We start from the raw sequence: 24,882 nt of genomic DNA, 5'->3' as shown, positions 1-24,882 counted from the left end.
TTAAAATAAAAGTGACAGAAATGTAATCTGTGAAACCCACAGGAAGTTGAGACGACCAGGAGAGAGAAATGAAAACAGTGGGGAGCAGTGGCGGCCGGTCATCACGTGCTAATGTGCTCAGTACACTGTAAATATCTCACTAAAATTATGTCATTTATCTTTGAATGCGAACTATAAGTTTGCCATTTCTGTACGAATACGAGCCGGAAAATGCACTCTTCGAATGCATGCTGGTATGCAAACAAAAGGAGGGAGACATGTTTTGTAACACCCTCGCCGCGATAATTAGAAACCAACGTCTAGTGCCGAAATGCTGATCAGCCGCGCTAAGATCAACTCAGAGAAGGGACGCTGCTGTTTGTTTTTGACTGCGCACGCTCTGATATGACGTCATCCCTTCCGGCACTGAGTGGTAAGTTGCTCACAGCACCAGGTCAGTATTTTTCTTTGAAACTACATGTAAAGTATTGTGCAAGAGTAGAGTATGAGGGATTTTAGAGGAGTAGTAGTCGTTATGGCGCTCTGACTGAGTGATCAAATACATTGACTGGCAGTTTGTTGGTCTGGGTTCCATTCCTGCAGCTGCAAACACTTTTTTAAAATTTTATTTTATTCCTCGCAGTGTTAAACTATTGATTATAAAATCTGAGTACATCTAAAGAGTTAAATTTATGTATGTAAAATTATATTCAATTTAGTTACGATTAGTATCCTCGTAAGCCAAAAAGGCTATAGATCACCACTTTGGCGTCCACCTCCAAAAAGGAGCTAAGACCTTCACAAGAAAGGAGACCTCACATGTGTAAAGGCTAGGGGTTAGAGATTTGGAGGGGGGGGGGGAATTGCTGTTTATGTTAGGTGAAAAATGTGATGCCTCACTTGCCACCCTCATCAGAAACTTCCAAATATTTGAAGTCAGGCTGTATATCGTAACTAAGACCAAATGAGTCTGTGGACCGAATATTATGATCAATTCCTGCAACTGTTCCTTCTTTGGGGGTTGTTTATACACAAAACGTGCTCCTTGAGTATGGAGTGGTGGCTCAGGGCGAATTATGAAGGAGGGCAACGACATATCACCATGCCAAGTAAAGGTAGCGACGTATTTTGGGTTATCTGTGTGGATACTATTTTTTTTTTTTCATTTCTTGTGTGTTCGCGTGCTTACTAGATATTGTCTTTCGTTTTAATAACAGTGTAGTGTAAAGTACCACCGCTTGTAAGAACCCTCGTATCACACAGACTTTTCTTTATTTGATTTGATTAGATCAAGTCAGAGTCGGCAAGACCGTCAGTGAGAGAGCAGCTTACATTTCTGTTGCAATAAACAGGAGCGACTTATTTTCACTTATCTGTTTGGACACAACGTTTTTTTTTTTTTTATTTCTTGCGTGTTCGTGTGCTTGGTAGGCTCAGTCTTCCGTTCTTATAACTGTGTTGTGCACAGTTTTACCGTCTGTAGTATGGGTAGGGACTCTGATTGTTGTGTTCAGATGCGAGCTCCTGGCGGTGTTGGCTTCGGTCACACAGCTTGAGGCTGTTGCCAATGGGCGTCACTGGGGATTCTTGGGGAGTCTAGCACGCCCCCCTTGTCCCCCGATCGCACGCTACTGTGACCGTCCCGGGTATTTCCCACAGTGAAGTTGCCTCCTTGACTGTGGTCGGGTGGCAGATCCCTCCAAGGTGTGGCAGACAGCGAAAGACTTCTGGGGAGGCCGATCGGACGGTGTCTGTGGCTGACGAAGTTCCTGAGCCAGATGCAGTCTCTCATCCTGTTCCAGAGGAAACATCTCGGCCTGCAAGGTCTGGGCGTTGACAGAGGTGAGGTGGGTTTGCTGGTAGTTGGAGCTCCACCATTAGGAGTGTAATGGGGCCTCTTAGGGATATGGCTGCCAAGGCTGGGAAGGAACCAGTGAGCATTCTGTGTGCATACCGGGAGGAGTCATTCTAGATGTGGAAAAGCAGCTTCCAGATACTGCGGAGAGCACAGGGTGCAGCCAACTCCAGAGGGTGGTGTGGGGCGGCAGGTGGAATTATTTTTGTTGTTAATTATAATGATTTGTAATGTAGAAACACTGCATTTCCCGGCCGATTAACCATATGTGCGGCGGTGGGTGGAATTATTGTTGTTAAAAATGTTCCTATTACTTAGAATGTTATTTATGCTGTCTTTCGCCGTTCTCAACATTGGCTCTCTAACTACAATATTGGCTACCAGAAAGTGATTAGCAAAACGTGAAGCCTGTAATTAGAATTCCTAGTGCCCACTTCATCTGAGAATACACTTATAGCTGCAGCTTATAGCTCTGAGGAATTAGGAGATTGTCCGGGATTTATAATCAAAAACGGTCGTGAAAAAAAAAAAAACGTTCTGTATTCTGAAAGTCACAGATGAAAACAAAAGAATCCTCACAATCTAACTAACAGAGCAGTTCAGAGTCTAATGCGCTGATGCCACTATAATTGTCCAAATTAAATATTTAAATGAATGCTCGCCATAATTTGATGATAAGGTTCATCAAACGCCACGCTAAATAATGGTAGAATGTTTGTCCCGCGGCGGCACGTGAAAATACGACAATACGCAAACTGAAGCTAGATAATGAAAATCATCCCAGAATTGACACTTCGTTCCCGGGTTCGATTCCCGGCGGGGTCAGGGATTTTCTCTGCCTCGTGATGGCTGGGTGTTGTGTGATGTCCTTAGGTTAGTTAGGTTTAAGTAGTTATAAGTTCTAGGGGACTGATGTCCATAGATGTTATGTCCCATAGTGCTCAGAGCCATTTTTTGACACTTCACTCGAAAATGATTTCATGGTTACGCGTATTCCGAGTAACTTAATACGGCATCCGAGGCTGTTTGTAGCAATGATACCGACGCGACGCGACTCCTGAGACAGATGGCGTGCTATTCAGCGTCTGGAGAGAACTGGGGCCTTGCTTCCTCGCGCAGCGTTCTTATATATAAAGCCGCGGTGCCGACGGCTAAGGGAACGCCTGATCAAATCGGCTCTCCCGACTAGCCGCTGGGCTAGTAATGCACCACATTAAGTTATCGAATAAATCATAGCTTCTTTTGCTGATGGCCGATGAAGCTCTCAATTTAAATGTGCATTCAACACACAGGTAAGTAATAATAATAAAAGTTTGACGTGGCTAAGTTAAATATTTTGGGCGAGAGAAGTAATTTAATTACACTGCACGCAGTAGACGAGCTCTGAACTGGCCCTTTGGAGATACGCTATCGCTATAGTTTTATAGGTATTCAAATGAAACTTCTCACATCCTTATGGTGATAGCGGATCTCCATTCTACTTATAAATATAAACATCCTAGCCTTATTTATTAGCCTACTTAATCTATCTTGCTTCCTTAATTTTTAAAACAAAACCAGAAAATCATGAATTTCCACTAAAATTTTAATTTGTGAAATCCAAAGTACTGTTTTTATTAAATAATTATGAAAAATGAATCTAATTATAAATTTTTAACTCTAGCTCTTTTCTGTTGCGCCAATGATTTTTACAGAAAAACGTCCAAATTTCGAAAATGGCTAAAGTTATCGAACTGATATTCAACACACATTAATTTAGTATTACCCCTGACATGCTAGAAATGTTTTAGGTTATTTGCTTGATTTTAAAAGTATTGCGCAACATTTATGACGTCAGAGCTAGTTACAGCAGACTGGCTGGCACACAATGGAAAGACTGATGTGAATTTACTATGGCGTGAGTAGGCTGCTTCCCTACAGTGGCTCATTTCGATACTAAACGATGCGTGTCGCTTTGGATCGGGAGAGATTCTCTATGGTTTCGGGCGGCTAGCTGAAATGGTAAGGATTGCCAGTCTTTCTTGCAATATGAAGGCGGAGCTCAGCATCTGTAGCATCGTCGACAGAACTGACTGTGGTCCTTTGGTACAGAGCCCAGTGGAAGGTTGAACCAGAGGCTTAGACGGCTCTGCGACCGCGTAGGCTGCAGATTCCTCTCGACTTGCGCCGTAAGGTGGTGGGTTTCTGGGTTCCGCGTAATAGATCGGGGGTCCACTACACAAAGGAAGCGGCTACACGGTAGCATCGGCCGTATGGATGGGACTGGGCGGTTTTTTGGGTTAGAGGGTCTCGAAAACTACAGAAAGGTCTCAGTCTAAATGGGTGCAGTACAGACGCAGGAAGGTAGACCTAGGAACGAGCGGTATTGTAGTCGTACATTGTCGTAGCTGTGCTGGGAAAGAGCCAGAGCCCAAGCGCTAACAGAAGTGAAGCGCAAATTGTTATAGGTACGAAATTTTTGGAAAAAGACCTAACCGTATTCAGAAAGGGTAGTGGTGTTGGTGTATTTATTGCTGTCAGTAGTAGTTTACCTTGTTGAGAAACTGAAGTAAATAGTTCCTCTGAGTTAGTATGGGTAAAACTTGTTCAAAGCGAACTTGAGTCACATTTGAAATAGGCACATCACTCATAAGATTATAGTTGGTGCTGACTACAGTCTACCCTCGATACATTGGCGAAAATACATCTTTAAAGTCGGTGGTAGGCATGAAACTTCGTCCGAAATCGTTCTTTTTGCGTTCTCAGAAAATTATTTAGAACAATTAGTTCAGGAAACCACTCGAAATATAAATGGTTGTGGAAACATACTTGACCTCTTTGCAAATCTGGAGCATCATGACGGATACAGGGATTAGTGACCACAAGGTTGCTGTAGCGAGACTGAATATCGTAACATCAAAACTCACTAAAAATAAAACAAATATACATCTATTTAAAAAAAGCAGATAAAAATTCGTTTGACGCCTTCCTAAGAGACAGTCTCCACACCTTCCAATATGATTATGTAAGTGTAGACCAGATGTGGTTTAAATTCAAGGAAATACCATCGACGGCAATTGAGAGACATACACCAAATAAACTAATAAGAGATGGTACTGATCCGCCAGGTATACAAAACCGGTCCGAACGCTGTTGTAGAAGCAACAAAAGAGCATGCCAAATATCAAAGTTTTATGGAATCTCGATACTTAGCATGAATTTCAGTGCTTCTGGTGTAACGGAGCAACTTAAATCACTTAATAAAAGCGAGGTCTCCAGTCCAGATTGTATACCTGCCAGGTTCCTTTCAAAGTATACTTAGCATTCATGTACAACCGCTCGCTTGTCTGTACCTAAAGAATGAGAAGTTGCACAAATCACACTTATACCCAAGAAAGAAAATAAAGAAAACGATTTATTGACAAACAGCCAACACGGATGCAGAAAACATGGTTCTTGTCAAACTCGACTAGCCTTTTATTCTCACGAAGTATTGAATGCCATCGACAGGGGATGTCAAATTGATTACATAATTTTAGATTTCGAGAAGGCTTTTGACACTGTTTCTCACAAGCGACGTCAATAAAATTGCGTGCTTATGGAGGATCGCCTCAGTTATGCGACTGGATTCGTGATTTCCTGTCAGAAAGGCAATTTTCGTTGCGGCAGGATTTTATCATGAAATTTCAATCGTCAACTTTCTCCTCCGAATGTGAAAATACTTTGTTGTAGCCCACCTACATAGAGAGGAATGATCATCATAATAAAATAAGATAAATCATAGCTCGCAGGGGAAGATTTAAGTGTTCGTTTTTTGACCGCGCTGTTCGAGAGTGGAACGGTCGAGAAATAGCTTGAAAGTGGGTCGACGTCCCCCTGCCAGGCATGTAATTGTGAATTGCAAAGTAATCATGTAGATGCAGAAATAACTATGATGTTCTGACCGACCGCCGCCATTGATCTGTCGTCATATTTTAGATCCGTCCGCAGCTCTTGTTCTAGTGGCTAGCGTTGCCGCCTCTGGATCACGGGTGGGAATTTTCTTTGCCCGGGGACTGGGTGTTTGTGTTGTCCTTATCGTTTCATCATTCGTGATCTTGGCGAGATTGGACTGTGTAAAGATTGGGACTTTGTACGGGCGCTGACAACTGCACAGTTGAGCGTCCAAAAAACCAAACATCATTATTACATTTTCGGTCCCTTGCAAACCCTGCTGATTTAAGCTGCTACATCGACAAGTGGCTCACTTGTGGTCACTGAAGGGAAGTCCGCCCCCGGTAGCTGAGTGGTGCAGCACGCTTTAAACGCGTAATACGCCAAGTGATATCACTCGGCCAAACCCAGCTAGCAGGAGATAGCAATATACAAACGGCACTCAGCGACTGCCGCGATGTTAACGCACGGGCAGCAACATGTCGTCTCCGGGGTGCATTGGTATCGATACACTTCGATCGCGCATTTGGCAGGCTGAGCCATTCTTATCTCACGGACGTGATGAAGCAAATGAAGTTTCCGGAAAGTTTTGTCACCGTCGTCATGCGACTACTCCACGGAGCCGCATCCAAAGTGCTCATCAACGGACGCTTGGTGGGGCCCATCACCATCACACGATCGGTCAGACAAGGGTGCCCGCTGTCAACGATATTATATGCCATCGCTGTCGAGCCGCTGCTCTGCGGGCTCCGGAATCGACTCCAAGGAATGACCATAAGGCACAACAAGTTTATATGCAGAACATACGCGGATGACCTAGTGTTTTTAGCACGGTCAGGCGACGAGGCAAGAGCGGCCTTGCATTGGATTCATTTGTATTGTATGGCTACGGGAAGTCGCCTGAACATGGCAAAGTCGGGAGCGATGAACATCGGGAGAGGACTCCCGACAGGAAGTGTAGCACCATTACAGCCGATCAACAAGATGAAATGCCTAGGAATTATCTTCACTACAGACGTTCGACGCACGGCGGCACTGAGTTACAGACATCTTCTGCAAACAATTCGTGCGAGTGTCCTAAGTCACAGGTTAAGGGCACTGGATATGATACAACGGGTCACCTTTGCCAACACTTATCTAGCCTCTCGCATCCCCCACCTGGCACAAGTTCTTCCTATGCCGGTGGTGTTGGCCCGCCGAATCCTGGCGGCACTAGGATATTTTGTGAGCACAGGTCTGCTTTTTAAGGTCGGATACGAAACCCTCACGCTTCCTCGTAGTCGTGGAGGTCTTGGACTAGTCCACGTACGCGACCGAGCAGTGGCTATTTATGTAACCACAATGATAAAGATGTGGACACGACACCAGACAAGTCTGACGGGCACCTTGATAGACGAACTCGCTCCACCTCCTCGTTCGGCTCCAGTAGCGGTGTCTCACATCTCACCATCGCTTGCCCATATGCGAACCTTTTTTGTGGAACACAGTTATGTACATATGGAACTACCGACAACCAGGACGGCAACGGCACGTGATATATATCACATCTTGACTCGACGACGGTCGAATAATGCCGTAGAGCGCCGCCAACCAACAGTTACGTGGTCAGTGGTATGGCGTACAGTGCACCACCCACACTTTGATAGGGGAACGCGCGCACTGTGGTATCAGGTGGTAAATGGGAAATACGTGACTCGTTCCAGGTTGCATACAATTCATATGGCGGACGAGCCACTGTGTCCGCAGTGCAATGTTATAGACCCAGAGGAGCATCGCCTGATATGCGGACCTTCGGCGGACGTATGGTGTTTGGTCAAAACAATGATGGCCTTCCTCCTTCGGGTGGGGCCGCAAGCAATAGAACCACGGATACTACTTCTCCCAGATACTACATATTATCCCCGAACAAAGACAAACGCAGTGACCTGGATTCGAGGTTTGACTGTGCGGTATCTTTTCCGAGACGGCAATAAGAATGTGCTCGACTTTTGGGCCTTACTACAAGATCATCACTCACAGCTTATGAGACATCCGAGATATCGAACATATTACGCAAATTTTTTAGGGAGTGCCTTGCTTGATCCCCCACCCAGTTGGGGTGTCCCGGGTAGGAGAATGTAATTATTGATTATAAGCAGCAGAACAAGAAAGGACCAGGACAGTGGAGAGGATCCACAACCACACGTGAAGACGTACCCGACACCATCGAGAGGTATAACGGGATTAGCGTGGTACGCGCCTAAAAGAGGAACGTAGAACGTTATTGTTTTGTACTGACAGTAGCAGTTTTTTTTAACTATGTAAAAAAAGTCCACTTATTTACGTTTCCCACAAATATTTTATTTTATAAAAGTCATCTTCTTATATATTTTAAAAAAATGCTAGAAGCAGTTTTATGTTTGTTATTGTTACACCAGACTGCAAAAAAAAGTCCACTTATTTACGTTTCCCAGAAATATTTTATTTTCTAAAGGTCATCGTCTTATATTAAAAAAAATGCTAGCAGCAGTTTATGTTTGCTATTGTTACCCAGTACAAAAAAAGATGGTAGAGCACAAAAAAAAATTGAAAAAAGGTTGTCAGCGCGACAGATTAAAAAAAAAATAAAAAAAAGTGGTCAGCGTGACAGACTGTCAATCCAAAGGACCCGGGTTCGATTCCCGGCTGGGTCGGAGATTTTCTCGGCTCAGGGACTGGGTGTTGTCCTAATCATCATCATTTCATCCCCATCGACGAGCAGGTCGCCGAAGTGGCGTCAAATCGAAAGACCTGCACCAGGCGAACGGTCTACCCGACGGGAGGCCCTAGCCACACGACATTTCATTTTACTGAAGGGAAGTCGACGGAGCACCTACTCAGCAGGGCAAACTGAGCGCTGTGCAGCGAGCTGGCTGTGTTTGAATTCAGAGACAGCGCCTAACACTAGGTTATCTCATCACAAGAGCAATCCATCAGGCAGCTGACGCAACGTGTCGACGTCTCCGTGCTAGCTCAGGAAGAACCGTTCCCTTGGCGAAACGACGATTACTGCACTACGATCCAGGAGAGGCAGACAGAGCTAGAAAATTTCAAACGAAGACCATCTGCAGAGAACCTCGCAGCTTTAGTTTTGCGAGGGTAAAAATAAAATGAATCAGTAAGAAGAGTAAGGAACTCGGTTAAACTATTCAAGTTCCATTGAACTGCTGTAAGCCATTAGGATAATTTGCAACACACAATCCAGGTTGCCAATGTCGGCAGTGTCGACACGAGAGAGCCTGTACACAACCGCAGCAGGCAACGGCAGCATATTACGCGAGTACGACGATCACGTGGTAAAGAACATTCTGAAATTCATTTCCGTCAGTGGGAAAGAGCACAACTGCCCCTCTTTCATACGGAAAAGCTGTGGACACTGCTCTAGGTCGTGATCGGGTTCTGTATCAGTAGATGCGACAGTTTAACGGGCAACCAGAGCAAGCGCTCCTCGTTCTTTTTAATCAAGATTGGCAGAAAGGACAATTTCCATTCTTGGAGGGATGAAATACTCATTTCCTTTTTTTGGAACATGGGAAATACCTCACAGACCTATGTAGTTATTGTAGTGTTATGATTACGATCTGTGAGAAGACCTTGGAGTGTATGGTGAACCTACCCTTAGCTAGATTGTAAAAACCAAGAAGCGTCTCAGTCGCCTGCACTATGAGTGGGTATCATTCGACTGTTTATAATCTGACCCCACTGAAGGCGTCTATACTGAAGCCGTTCTAATGCTGGTAGCACCTATAGGCTCTTTTTTTTTCGACATAGGCAAAGCATACGCTCTCACTTGAAAGCTTAACATGTTACTATAACTTCATGAATGGGGATTCTAAGGTAGACCAACCCTATTCGTATCAGTGCCGGTACTTAAAATTCAGCTACCACAGCGGCCACACATCATTTCCGAGAGCTGTGAACGGCAGCTGTGACAACAGTGGTGCGCACCTTCACACACCGACCGCAAGCAACAAAGACGGATCACTGCAAAGGAGGATTTTGTGGTGCTTGGTGCGGCCAACATTTTTATCTTTAACGGAGGGCAGAGACCGTCACAGATAGCGTACCCGGGATCTGAGCTGAGGAGGGAGGAAAGACTCACATTAGTTTTCAGATGTCACCACAGATGGCCCTGGGTACACTTGCTACTTGGAAGGTCTATATAGGACTGTTACTCATACAGCTATTCTCTGTATACAGGGCGGTCCATTGATCGTGACCGGGCCAAATATCACACGAAATAAGCATCAAACGAAAAAACTACGAAGAACGGAACTCGTCTAGACTGAAGGGGGAAACCAGATGGCGCTATGGTTCGCCCGCTAGATGGCGCTGCCATAGGTCAAACGGATATCAACTGCGTTTTTTTAAAATAGGAACCCCCATTTTTAATTACATATTCGTGTAGTACGTAAAGAAATATGAATGTTTTTGTTGCACCACTTTTTTCGCTTCGTGAGAGATGGCGCTGTAATAGTCACAAACATATGGCTCACAATTTTAGACGAACAGTTGGTAACAGGTAGGTTTTTTAAATTGGAATACAGAACGTAGGTACGATTGAACATTTTATTTCGGTTGTTCCAACGTGATACATGTACCTTTGTGAACTTATTATTTCTGAGATCGCATGCTATTACAGCGTAATTACCTGTAAACACCACATTAATGCAATAAATAAAATGACGTCCGTCAACCTCAATCCATTTGGCAATACGTGTAACGACATTCCTCTCAACAGCGAGTAGTTTGCCTTCCTTAATGTTCGCACATGCATTGACAATCCGCTGACGCATGTTGTCAGGCGTTGTCGGTGGATCACGATAGCATATATCCTTCAACTTTCCCCACAGAAAGAAATCCGGGGACGTCGGATCCGGTGAACGTGCGGGCCAATCCACCTGTCATGAAATATGCTATTCAATAGCGCTTCAACCGCACGCGAGCTATGCGCCGGACATCATCAGGTTGGAAGTACACAGCCATTCTGTCATGCAGTGAAACATCTTGTAGTAACATCGGTAGAACATTACGTAGGGAATCAGCATACACTGCGCCATTTAGATTGACATCGATAAAATGGGAGCCAATCCTTCCTCCCATAATGCCGCACCATACATTAACCCGCCCAGGTCGCTGATGTTTCACTTGTGGCAGCCATCGTAGATTTTCCGTTCCCCATTAGTGCATCTTATGGCGGTTTACGTTACCGCTGTTGGTGAATGACGCTTCGTCCCTAAATAGAACGCGTGCAAAAAATCTGTCATCGTCCCGTAATTTCTCTTGTGCCCGGTGGCAGAACTGTACACGACGTTCAAAGTCGTCGCCATGCAATTCCTGGTGCATAGAAATATGGTACGGGTGCAATCGATGTTGATGTAGCATTCTCAACACCGACGTTTTTGAGATTCTCGATTCTCGCGCAATTTGTCTGCTACTGATGTGCGGATCAGCCGCGACAGCAGCTAAAACACCTACTTGGACATCATCATTTGTTGCAGGTTGTGGTTGACGTTTGACATATGGCTGATTACTTCCTGTTTCCTTAAATAAGGTAAATATCCGGTGAACGGTCCGGACACTTGGATGATGTCGTCCATGATACCGAGCAGCATACATAGCACACGCCCGTTGGGCATTTTGATCACAACAGCCATAGATCAACGCGATATCGACCTTTTTCGCAATTGGTAAACGGTCCATTTTAATACGGCTAATGTGTCACGAAGCAAATACCGTCCGCACTGGAGGAATGTTACAAGATACCACGTATTTATACGTTTGTGACTATTACAGCGCCATCTATCACAAAGCGAAAAAAGTGACACAACTAAAACATGCATATTTCGTTACGTACTACACAAATATGTAATAAAAAATGTGGGTTCCTATTTTTAAAAAACGCAGTTGATACTCGTTTGACCTATGGCAGCGCCATCCAGGGGGCCAACCATAGCGCCATCTGGTTTCCCCCTTCAAGCTAGACGAGTTTCTCTCTTTGTAGTTTTTTCATTTGATGCTTATTTCGTGAGATATTTGGCCCGGTCACTATCAATGGACCACCCTGTATAAGTCCTCTATTACCACTAGCCAATCTTAATTTCACTTCAAACTGATACTGAGCACTGTTCGGCGGGACAGGACTCTAGTTCGATTTACGATTTGTGTTTTATTTTGCCCCTAAGGCCAGCTGCTGTCCCCTGTTCTACGTACGGTATCTACTTGGAGCGATTGCGCTGAGATGTTAATCGCTGTAGGATACTGTCTTCATGGCGTTGCAACTTTAATGCAGTGTAATTCTCCTCTCACGACTATGCTTAATGTTATAATGATGCCTCTTCTTTTGCGGGAGCTGCAGGCTCTCCATCGTTGAGTCCGCATGAATAAGTACGTAGACCAGCGCAGGCCGCGGGCGCGCCGAGGCCCGGCCTGTCACTCGGCTTTGCTCGGTCGTTGTCGGAAGTACTCGGAACAGCGCCACGTTTGATTTAGCATTGCGGTGCGGCGGTTTGCTGTCGGCGCAACTCTCCGAGTTCGGCAGAATAGTGGTGTCAGCTATGTTTACCCTTCACTGTTTGTTCGTGGTGTGATGGACGTTCACAGGTCCAGTGGCTGTTCCCACAAAAAGAGGTAGTCTAGCGATCCATCGTCACAGTCCTTTAAAATGAATGGGCAAAAGGATAAGAGTTCTCAATACGCATAACCGACGGGTTATACTTATTTTCTACAAAACATTATCCGTTCTTCATAAGAATAAACCTGATGTGAACGAACACAAACGCGATGGTTCATCAGCAGCCCCAGCTCCGGAACACTGGCGTTGTTCCTCTTTTGGAAGTAGGTCAGAATTATGTATTTGATATTTTATTACTATGTCACTGTAAATGAAACTTTAAGACATTCTGATGTATTAACATCCATCAGCGTTTTACTTAATCATACTTTAGCTACGTAATTTTTATTTCAAAAATCGTGTGCAGTCACAGTCTCAGTAAGCGCTACTTGTGCTCTGACTGTCTCATTGTTCATATGTGCCGCAAAAATGGATGACACTGCTTCCGGCTTTGTAGTGAAACACGGACGCGGAACACCGTTAACGACTAGAAATAAATTGTCCTTAGTGTTTTTCACAACATTACGGAGAAAAATGAGCTTTGACGTTTATTGAGAGACACGACGTAATAAATGTAAGAGAGGTAGGGGTAATTGTAATCTAGCCTTGATCGCTAGCATCGTTGTCCAATGATCGGGCGGGTTGGTGGGCCGTTGTTCGAAACCCGTTATGATCGGCGGTTGTTCGAAACCCGTTATGATCAACAATTTTTTTTCTAATATCCAAATCATTTATATATGAAATTTATGAATCTGTGTTAATTAACTCATACTTAACCATCATTTTTCAGGAAAAATGCATTCTGGTTTCTAATTAGGTGCCACACACAGAATTCTGGTTTCATTGAAAATACACATTCTTAATTATCGATATATTATAAAAGATTGTTACAGATTTTGAAGGTAAGAAAACATTACACAATTACATTTTCTGGAGAAAAACGAAAAATCAAATACTCTTTGTTTGAATATGCCCATTGTTTTATAGGAAAGATGTGGTCTCCCACGAACCAGAGTGATAAGCGTCGTAGAAACACGGAAAACAATTTTCACATCGTCGAGCACACTGCACAAATACTGAGTTTTTACAGTTGTCACCGTACCATTGCTATCTGATCCCAATAGAATTGATCTGGAGTCAAGTTAAGGGGTTTATCGCAAGAAATAACAAGACGTTTTAGCTGGCTAACTTACTGGAACTAATGCACGAAGCTTTATGACACGTCACGCCGAACGAGGGTGAAATGCAGAACAGTACGTCATAAAGGAGGAGGAAGAAATGTGGACTTTCTGGTGGCTAGGGATTCTATTGCTGATCGCCTCGGTACTGAAATGTACCGCTTTCCTCTGAGTCTGATGTGGAAGAATTTCAGAGATTACCAGACAACTGACTGTAATACCTTCGGTGGCTTCAATATTTAATTACATCGTGAAATCCTAGCAGTGAGCTTTTACGCCGCACATAGCTCCTGCAAAAAATTATCCTTGTTAACGTCACGAATTTTCAAAAATGGTTCAAATGGCTCTGAGCACTTTGGGACCTAACATTTGAAGTCATCAGTCCCCTAGACTTAGAACTACTTAAACCTAACGAACCTAAGGACATCACACACATCCATGCCAGAGGCAGGATTCGAACCTGCGACCGTAGCAGGTATGCTGCTCGGTATCCTGGACGACATCATCCAAGTGTCCGGACCGTTCTCCGGATAGTTATGTTATTTAAGAAAACAGGAAGTGTTCAGCCACATGTGAAACGTCAACCACGACCTGCAACAAATGATGAAGCCCAAGTAGGTGTTTCAGCTGCTGTCGCGGCTAATCCGCACATCAGTAGCAGACAAATTGCGCGAGAATCGGGAATCTCAAAAACGTCGGTGTTGAGAATGCTATATCAACATCGATTACACCCGTACCATATTTCTATGCACCAGGAATTGCATGGGGACGACTTTGAACGTCGTGTACAGTTCTGCCACTGGGCACAAGAGAAATTACGGGATGATATCAGATTTTTTTGCACGCGTTCTATTTAGCGACGAAGCGTTATTCACCAACAGCGGTAACGTAAACCGGCAAAATATGCGCTATTGGGCAACGGAAAATCCACGATGGTTGCAACAAGTGGAACATCAGCGACCTTGGCGGGTTAATGTATGGTGCGGCATTGTGGGAGGAAGGAAAATTGGCCCCCATTTTAAAGATGGCAATGTAAATGGTGCCATGTATGCTGATTTCCTACGTAATGTTCTACCGAAGTTGTTACAAGATGTTTCACTATATGACAGAATGGCGACGTACTTCCAACATGATGGATGTCCGGCACATAGCTCGCGTGCGGTTGAAGCGCTATTGAATAGCATATTTCATGACAGGTGGATTGGTCCGCACGTTCACCGGATCTGACGTCCCCGGATTTCTTTCTCTGCGGAAAGTTTAAGGATATTTGCTATCGTGATCCACCGACAACGCCTGACAACATGCGTTAGCGCATTGTCAATGCATGTGCGAACATTATGGAAGGCGAACTACTCGCTGTTGAGAGGAGTGTCGTTACACGTATTGCCAAATGTATTGAGGTTGACGGACATCATTTTTAGAATTTATTGCATTAATGTGGTATTTACAGGTAATCACGCTGTAACAGCATGCGTTCTCAGAAATGATAAGTTCACAAAGGTACATGTATCACGTTGGCACAACCGAAATAAAATGTTCAATCGTACCTACGTTCTGTATTCCAATTTAAAAAACCTACCTGTTACCAACTGTTCGTCTAAAATTGTGAGCCATATGTTTGTGACTATTACAGCGCCATCTATCACAAAGCGAAAAAAGTGGTCCAACTAAAACATTCATATTTCTTTACGTACTACACGAATATGTTATAAAAATGGGGGTTCCTATTTAAAAAAAAACGCAGTTAATATCCGTTTGACCTATGGCAGCGCCATCTAGCGGGCGAACCATAGCGCCATCTGGTTTCCCCCTTCAAGCTAGGCAAGTTTCGTTCTTTGTAGTTTTCTCGTTTGACGCTTATTTCGTGAGATATTTCGCCGGCCACGATCAATGGACCACCCTGTAGAATTGGTAACTCTTAAATCGCTAATATATCATTGCAAATATTGACGATGTACAATTGATTGTGAGGCATCGTCTTTAATATTAGCAACTTTATATTATTACGTAGTCATGTGTAGCCCTCAGTTCCAACAATCTGGTCGCAGATATCATTTTGAGGCCTTCTTCGCGTTTCTTCAGTTGATGAGTTACTATGTGACGTATTCGAGTGTAGCTTGTTCGTTCACAACGTTCTGATCTAGTTTCCTGGGAGTGGGGTGGGGGGCGGGATAGGAAGCAAGCTCCCACATCACACAGCCGCAAGGCTTTTACACAAATCATCTTATGATGAATTGACAAAAGATCGTAGCCAGTCACAGTATCGCTTTGTGATCTGAGGCTGAAACATATACCGGTAACTGAAAAGAAATGAAAAATTGCGTTTATCACCAAATATACTTTATAATAGATGCCCACGGCCTGCAGTGTATGTAAATGACAATATAGTCTGTATATCAACCATATAGGAAAGGACGATTGCTACTTACTGTAAAGAAGACATGTCAAGTTGCAGACAGGCATAATTAAGACATTCACATGTAGCTTACGGCCACAGCCTTCGTCAGTAACCACAGCTTTCGTCAGTAAAACACACACACACACACACCTTTCTGTCTTGTCTCTCTCACACACACCACCCGAGATGCTGGAGTTGACCACCATGTTTGTGTGTGTGTGTGTGTGTGTGTGTGTGTGTGTGTGTGTGTGTTTTACTGACGAAGTCTGTGGCGGAAAGCTATATGTGAGTGTCTTTTAATTGTGCCTGTTCGCAAATTGATGTGCCTTCATTACGGTAAGCAGCAATCTGACTTTTCCTCCATTGTTGATATTCCTACCTGGAGTTCCATTGTAGAATGTAGTTTGTCGTATGGCAGTGGTACAGTTTTAGTGTGACGCAGGTAATTTTCAGATATATGTGAATACTTTCTGTTTACACATTTTTAGTAATTTTTAACATTAACGGGAAACACAAGGACAAACATCTCGGACTAAATGTGCAACACTAAGGGCAGTTATTGAATACGAACCACCTGGCATTTACAGATGCGAGGAGATTAGTGGCGATAGAGAAAATAGCTTTGAGATTTCATCACAAGTGGCTCTGGGTACTTTTGCTAATAGTCAGTATCCATGTGCTGGCCTTCTTCAAACTGATACATCTGTTTGTGTGGCATGGGAGGATACAAGTTTGACCTGCAAAGCTTTATTTATTTTTATTTTTTTTTAAATCCCGTTTTCCGTCTCTTGTTGTGTTTGTCCAGGTGTGAAACAGTCACTGAGAATGCCATCAAGGTAAATCAGTTTTTCTATAACACAATGTCATGACTGGTATCTTAGCCGAAGTCTTAGAAGCTGCCCAAGTAACGCTGTACCTGCCCTCTGTACTGTAGTAATGCAGTGACCACCAGTTCACACATCTCTTTGCAGAATGTATGTTGTTAATTTTCAGAAGTTGCTCTTTATTTTCAGTGAACTGCCATATGCATCCCCTCCATGTAAAGAAAGTTTGTGACTTGGTAAAAGTGGTGTTCTGCTCACTATGAGAGTGAACTCCTGAACACTGTTGTGGCATCCTGATCACAGAGGTGTCACAGATTAGCCTGCAGAGTGACTCTCCCCTATCTGTATATACAGGGTGTTTCAAAAATGACCGGTATATTTGAAACGGCAATAAAAACTAAACGAGCAGCGATAGAAATACACCGTTTGTTGCAATATGCTTGGGACAACAGTACATTTTCAGGCAGACAAACATTCGAAATTACAGTAGTTACAATTTTCAACAGATGGCCCTGCGGTCTGGGAAACTCTATAGTACGATATTTTCCACATGCGTAGCAATAATATGGCGTAGTCTCTGAATGAGCTTACCCGAAACCTTTGACAACGTGTCTGGCGGAATGGCTTCACATGCAGATGAGATGTACTGCTTCAGCTGTTCAATTGTTTCTGGATTCTGGCGGTACACCTGGTCTTTCAAGTGTCCCCACAGAAAGAAGTCACAGGGGTTCATGTCTGGCGAATAGGGAGGCCAATCCACGCCGCCTCCTGTATGTTTCGGATAGCCCAAAGCAATCACACGATCATCGAAATATTCATTCAGGAAATTAAAGACGTCGGCCGTGCGATGTGGCCATGCACCATCTTGCATAAACCACGAGGTGTTCGCAGTGTCGTCTAAGGCAGTTTGTACCGCCACAAATTCACGAAGAATGTCCAGATAGCGTGATGCAGTAATCGTTTCGGATCTGAAAAATGGGCCAATGATTCCTTTGGAAGAAATGGCGGCCCAGACCAGTACTTTTTGAGGATGCAGGGACGATGGGACTGCAACATGGGGCTTTTCGGTTCCCCATATGCGCCAGTTCTGTTTATTGACGAAGCCATCCAGGTAAAAATAAGCTTCGTCAGTAAACCAAATGCTGCCCACATGCATATCACCGTCATCAATCCTGTGCACTGTATCGTTAGCGAATGTCTCTCGTGCAGCAATGGTAGCGGGGCTGAGGGGTTGCCGCGTTTGAATTTTGTATGGATAGAGGTGTAAACTCTGGCGCATGAGACGATACGTGGACGTTGGCGTCATTTGGACCGCAGCTGCAACACGGCGAACGGAAACCCGAGGCCGCTGTTGGATCACCTGCTGCACTAGCTGCGTGTTGCCCTCTGTGGTTGCCGTACGCGGTCGCCCTACCTTTCCAGCACGTTCATCCGTCACGTTCCCAGTCCGTTGAAATTTTTCAAACAGATCCTTTATTGTATCACTTTTCGGTCCTTTGGTTACATTAAACCTCCGTTGAAAACTTCGTCGTGTTGCAACGACACTGTGTTCTAGGCGGTGGAATTCCAACACCAGAAAAATCCTCTGTTCTAAGGAATAAACCATGTTGTCTACAGCACACTTGCACGTTGTGAACAGCACACGCTTACAGCAGAAAGACGACGTACAGAATGGCGCACCCACAGACTGCGTTGTCTTCTATATCGTTCACATCACTTGCAGCGCCATCTGTTGTTGAAAATTGTAACTACTGTAATTTCGAAAGTTTGTCCGCCTGAAAATGTACTGTTGTCCCAAGCATATTGCAACAAACGGTGTATTTCTATCGCTGCTCGTTTAGTTTTTATTGCCGTTTCAAATATACCGGTAATTTTTGAAACACCCTGTATGTTGTGGTCGTGGGACACCTCAATGGGATCATCAATATTGCAGCCGGGTCCATGTGTTGAAAAATAGTGCTCAACAGCATGGGTCTGGCGGGGTGGTGAAGTAGTACCTGCAGTGTGAGGACAAACCTGTTTAGAGGGGGCAAACTCACTCCCTGGACTTATAAACATGTATGGAGTGCATTAAGCTGAAACAGATGGTATAACCCATCTTCATGGAGTATTGCTAAACTCTAGACTGCAGTGCTACCACAAACCATGCTGGATGGTCTGATCTATTGCATGATGAGTCATTATGTATCCAGTGGTGCTATAAATATCGGTGCATCCCACCCAGTACTGACATTCTCTATGCCACTACTGGAGGGACATCACATGTAATAAATAGTAAAAGTAACTTTATGTTGTATCTTGTATTCTTATACTGTGTCACTTGCCATAATGTTGCAACATTGCCTTTCATTGCATAATTGTCACTGTGCCACAAGTTGTTTTGTAAACTTCAAAGAACTCCAACTTAAGGACAGGTTTAGTTTGCAGTCAATATATATTATGAGATAATGTAGATCAGTTTGACGATTTCTGTTTGAAAGAGATACTGTAGCTGTCTGTGGTCATAGTTCAGTGAGAACATTTTTTAATTCATCAAGCCAACTGTTGTATCTACGAGGTGTGGCTAGAAAAAAACCGGACTAGTACTGGTGAAACATAAAACGAATGCAATAAGGCTGAAAGTCGCGTGGCCTGTCACGTGACTCTCGCTCCGCCTAGTGCTCGAGTTTCATCTGCCTCCTGCACTCAGTCTGCCCGTGGCGTCTGTTTTAAGTAGTTGACGTTTTGTCTGTGCGTCGGAAAATGTTGAGTGTACAGAAAGAACAGCGTGTTAACATCAAATTTTGTTTCAAACTAGGAAAATCTGCAAGTGAAACGTTTGTAATGTTACAACAAGTGTACGGCGATGATTGTTTATCGCGAACACAAGTGTTTGAGTGGTTTAAACGATTTAAAGATGGCCGCGAAGACACCAGTGATGACACTCGCACTGGCAGACCATTGTCAGCAAAAACTGATGCAAACATTGAAAAAATCGGTAAATCGGTAATCCTTGTCAACTCCTGTTAACTCAGACACTGCTCTGATTGTTAAACGGCGATCTTGTCGAACAAGTTTACCGATTTTTTCAATGTTTGCATCAGTTTTTGCTGACAATGGTCTGCCAGTGCGAGTGTCATCACTGGTGTCTTCGCGGCCATCTTTAAATCGTTTAAACCACTCAAACACTTGTGTTCGCGATATACAATCATCGCCGTACACTTGTTGTAACATTACAAACGTTTCACTTGCAGATTTTCCTAGTTTGAAACAAAATTTGATGTTAACACAATGTTCTTTCTGTACACTCAACATTTTCCGACGCACAGACAAAACGTCAAATACTTAAAACAGACGCCACGGGCAGACTGAGTGCAGGAGGCAGATGAAACTCGAGCAGTAGACGGAGCGAGAGTCACGTGACAGGCCACGCGACTTTCAGCCTTATTGCATTCGTTTTATTGTTTCACCAGTACTAGTCCGGTTTTTTCTAGCCACATCTCGTATACTTGGTTTGTAAAACATTTGGAGATACATGCAGGTTTGCAGCATGTAGGCTGCACATTAATGTCAGAGTAAAGAAATCTGAAAATTTTACTTCAAGTCATATTCAGAAGAAGGAAAATTTGGCTATGGTATGTAGAATTGACATACCATTCATCATATTTCACAGGCACATTGATAATTGTCATCTGCTTTGGTAACTCTCTTGGGTTTCATGTATAGGAACACTTACAGGAATTACAGTCAGAAGCAAAATAAATTGTGGGGGCTAAGTGATCGACATTAATTAAATGTGGACACGGTTGCAGGCACGCAGCATCGTGCTCGGAGGCAATGCGGGTCCTAGAAGTGGCGTGCGACGAGGCTTCAGGGCTGCCGACAGATGCAGAGTCAGCCAAGGAGGCGCTGTCCGCATTACACGAGGCGCGCCGCGTTTCCCTGGAGTCGCTGATGCCCGCCTTGCAGGAAGGCCGTGCGCTGCTTGACAAGTTGCGCGAGTTGGTAGCACTCGGCACTCTCGATTCGCGGCCGAATGCCATCCGTGTCGCCGCCAGCTACGGTGAGTTACATCACAGTAGAGCCATTGGAAGCAGTTTGCCATTGTGTAATTTAGTGTTTGTTTTAACTTAGTCTTAGCCCCCAATGTGGGTGCAGTTCGTTTTCTTGTCAGTAACTTCATTTTATGGTGGTCAATCTGTTGTATAGAGTCATTAAGCTTGTTTGCCAGTTTGGTTCTGTTGAAAGGAATAGGTCATGAGTGTGTTTGCCGACCTGTTAGTTGAGTGCCTTGGAGGTCTTCCTCTTCTTCTAGATGTCAAATGGTAGAAGCTTTAAGAGACATTTAAATAATTTTGAAAACACCATCAATGTAGATTCTCAGGTTTATGTACATCTGTTTTCACTGTTCGTCTCAGTGATGATCAGTTTTTATTTAGTAAATGACACTGGTAATAATACAAATCATTGAAATTACATAGACTACTATGAGCCTAAATTAAACAAACAAGTGGCGTTAATAGTCCATACTCTAAACTGTCCAATTAAATTACACAACTCACTGTTCATTACTATTACTCAGTGCATACTAATGATTAATTAGGTAAATTTCGCTGCATGCTACTGCTCACTGCAAAGTGTTTAATGTAGTGATTGTTGACTTGGTAAACTGTGGACTGCACAAGACAGAGACTGTAGTTAATGAAAGAATATCCAAGATTTGCTGATTTGCAACTTTGCTAGATGAATGCTGGGTACTGATTGCCGACATAGAACTTTGCAACATGTTGGCTGATCATTGGTTGGCTGTTATGCCTGCAAGTGTTAATAAATGATGATTAACTGCATACAGACCACCTAACAAGAGCTCTGCTGTAGGTTATCATAGACTTAATATGGTTTCGTGTCCACAAACCATTTAAAGATGAGTGTAGGACAGTTATCACAAAATGTTAAAATACTGAGGTATTACATTTTAAATAGTAACATAAAAGATAGAAAAAATAAAGGGACACACACACACACACACACACACACACACACACACATTAGGTAGTGAAGCTGTACTGAGTAACACTTGGTTAAATATTGTTAAAAAATAGTAAATGATAAGTTCTATATCTAAAAACAAAGATGATGTGACTTACCAAATGAAAGTGCTGGCAGGTCGACAGACACACAAACATACACACAGAATTCAAGCTTTCGCAACAAACTGTTGCCTCATCAGGAGGCAATGATGAGGCAACAGTTTGTTGCAAAAGCTTGAATTCTATGTGTATGTTTGTGTTTGTTTGTGTGTCTGTCGACCTGCCAGCACTTTCATTTGGTAAGTCACATCATCTTTGTTTTTAGATATATTTTTCCTACGTTGAATGTTTCCCTCTATTATAACCATATCATAAATGATAAGTTCTGTTTATATAGCAGAATTTTTGGCATGGGGTTTAGAAAAGTCTGCCAAGAATTTTCGGGAATTCAAATTTTCTAATTGAATATTCCATGAACATGTTATTCCAGTGAAATTATGCATTTTGGTAAATAGAAAAACCAGCACAGCAAGTCATTAATACTTAACTTTTGAAGGGATTACGTTTTAAGACTCAAACATTCTAACGTCCAAGAAGGTTGAGTAAACTTAACTTTTAATTACAGTTTTCAGAAAAGATAAAATGTTCTTTAGATAAGCTATGTATATCATAAAACAAACAACTATTGGTAGCATTGAATTTTCAAGTGCTCATAGTTGTAGTGAATCATAAATTTTGAATATTTCTTTAACGAAATGTATCTATCTGAACCATTTACATTGCTGCTGAGCAGGAAAGGAAAAAAAAATTAATCTTGGGAATGGAATTATACAGGTGAAGGTATACCACCTTGCTGCACTTCATGTGTACTAGCACTGGTTTCACCCTCCCTCTTCTTTTTATTTCATTCATAACGATACGTACATAACACTACCCTGTATATCACAGTCTTATGCATGATGTGTATACATACTTGACACATTATGGTGAGGCTATAAGTGGAACAGTGTCTTACTATTTCAGCACAACATTTTCTGTATGAACTAATGACAAAGCAGATGATAATCAACTTGTAAAGCTCTTTCATTTCCTCACTGTGATGGTGGGGTGCGGGTCAAGGCTCCAGAGTGTTGTCATTGTGAAACATCCGATCTCTGTAAACACGGCATGACTCCTTTTCATCATTTGTAGAATCAGATTTGTGGGTCACCTCCTATCTTTGTTCTGAAAAGTATAATTTTATGAACGGAACATTTGCACCCGTTTAGAACATCTTGATTCAGTTGTTCCTTCATTTCAATCACAATCACATATTTGACCATATGTTTTGCAGGAGAGATTATACATCCATTAAAAAAAAGTTCTTGCTTACTTTTCACTTGAAGAGAATGATAAATGGGTTGTTGCTAGATTTTTTTCAGTAAGACCTACCATATTTCACTAAGGAAAAACTTACAGTCTAGAAAGGAGGGAAAAAAAGGTCACCGTGAAGGAAGTATCCAAATGAGACAGAAATCAGCAGATGTGGTGTACATCTCAGACAAACAAATGATTACAATTTCAGAAAAATTGGATTTTTATTTAATCGTGTCAGAAACACACACTATAGCTTACAAGTTATACAAAATGTTCCTAAACATAGTACTATAAGCATTACAATTACAGTTAAATGCGGCATGACCAGTATGCGGCAACTTCGCATGCTTCCTTGGTGGCGTCGATGACATTCTGTGGCGAGCATGATGTTGGGAATAGGCTGCAGACTTGTCTTCACTACATTTACATGCTGTGGAGTTTCATGCAAATAATCACTTTTTCAAGTTGGTCTTTGTTCTTCCAACTCCAGAACGCAGCCTGTTGAGTGTCTTGAGTGTCTTCCATATTGACCAACTTTCTTCGTGACATGGTGGGAGGTTGGGATCATCCACCCTGCAAGGTGGCTGGATCTAAAACACCATGAATTGACTCTGAAGTTTGAAGGTGGTTCAGTGGGGCTTTCAGTTGAATGGAGAAAGCTTTTCCTTGACTTGAGCCTTGGTACTGCTGGCTGATACCTGTGTAGTGTGTGGATCTTCAGATTCAATGCCTTAGACTTTTCCAGTTTGGATGCACATTCACAATGAATATCTGGAGGTGGGATGCCTGCTAGACAATAAACTTTATTAAGTGGTGTAGATCTTGAATATCCTGTAATAAGTCTGCAGGTTTCATTCAAGTTGATATCCACTTGTTTAACATGACTAGATCTGCACCAGACAGGGTAATCATATTCTGCAGCTGAATAACAGAGAGCTACAGCAGAAGTTCTTAAGATGCGAGGATGCATCCCTCAGGTTGTACCTGATAATTTCCGGAGAATGTTGTTCCTTGCAGATACCTTCCGTTTGGTGTTCAAGCTCCAGCCCTTATGCAAGCAGTTGTTGGGCTTGGCATTGATTGATAGAGTTGTGGAAAGTGCCAAATTCTAATTGGCGCGTTAGATTGTCAAAATCCTGAGATGGTTGGAGGGCGCTACCCATAATGCTCCAAATGTTCTTAATTGGGAAGAGGTCTGCTGGACAAAGTAGGGTTTACCATGTGTGAAGACAAGCAGTAGAAACTCTTGCCATATGTGGGTGGGCATTATCTTGCTGAAATGTAATCCCAGGATGGTTTGCAACGAAACGGGGCATAGAGTATCATCGACATACCACTGTGCTGTAAAGGTGCCGTGGATGACATCAAAGCGTTTCTGCTATGAAAGGAAATAGGATCCCAGACTATCACTCCTGAGTATGTTTTACAGAACATTTGTGCTATCTTGGCTTGATTATGCATGCACGGTGTATAGATCTGCAAGTTTGATATGGTGCACCATGGGGGACTTAGGCTGGCCACTGGGACCTTTAGAACCAGCCTCATACTGTACGGCTGTGCTGTGGTGACAGCTCCTGATGGATGGTGTTACTGGCTTATAAGTCACTAACCATGCCAAACACATCTGCATTCCCTACCATTGCTTGGCCACTAATGGAAAGGCTTTTTCGTAATCAACAATCCCTACGGGATTTGTGGATTGCCTTTTAGAGTTTGGTTTGGCTGGTTTTAAAGCTTTAC

The 24,882-nt window shown here is 43.1% G+C and overlaps 1 protein-coding gene across 1 annotated transcript in view; it reads left to right on the top strand.

The window, feature by feature from the left end:
* Positions 1-24,882, top strand: part of LOC126259316 (titin homolog) — a 951,541-nt gene that overhangs the window by 660,008 nt on the left and 266,651 nt on the right. The window contains exon 14 of the mRNA XM_049955994.1: positions 20,569-20,819. Coding sequence (XP_049811951.1) covers positions 20,569-20,819 — 251 coding nt within the window. The remainder of the gene's footprint in view (positions 1-20,568; positions 20,820-24,882) is intronic.

This window comes from Schistocerca nitens, chromosome 5, assembly GCF_023898315.1.
Source record: "Schistocerca nitens isolate TAMUIC-IGC-003100 chromosome 5, iqSchNite1.1, whole genome shotgun sequence".
Taxonomy (NCBI): domain Eukaryota; kingdom Metazoa; phylum Arthropoda; class Insecta; order Orthoptera; family Acrididae; genus Schistocerca; species Schistocerca nitens.
The sequence above is the reverse complement of the archived record's forward strand: the minus strand, read 5'-3'. Positions and strand labels throughout refer to the sequence as shown.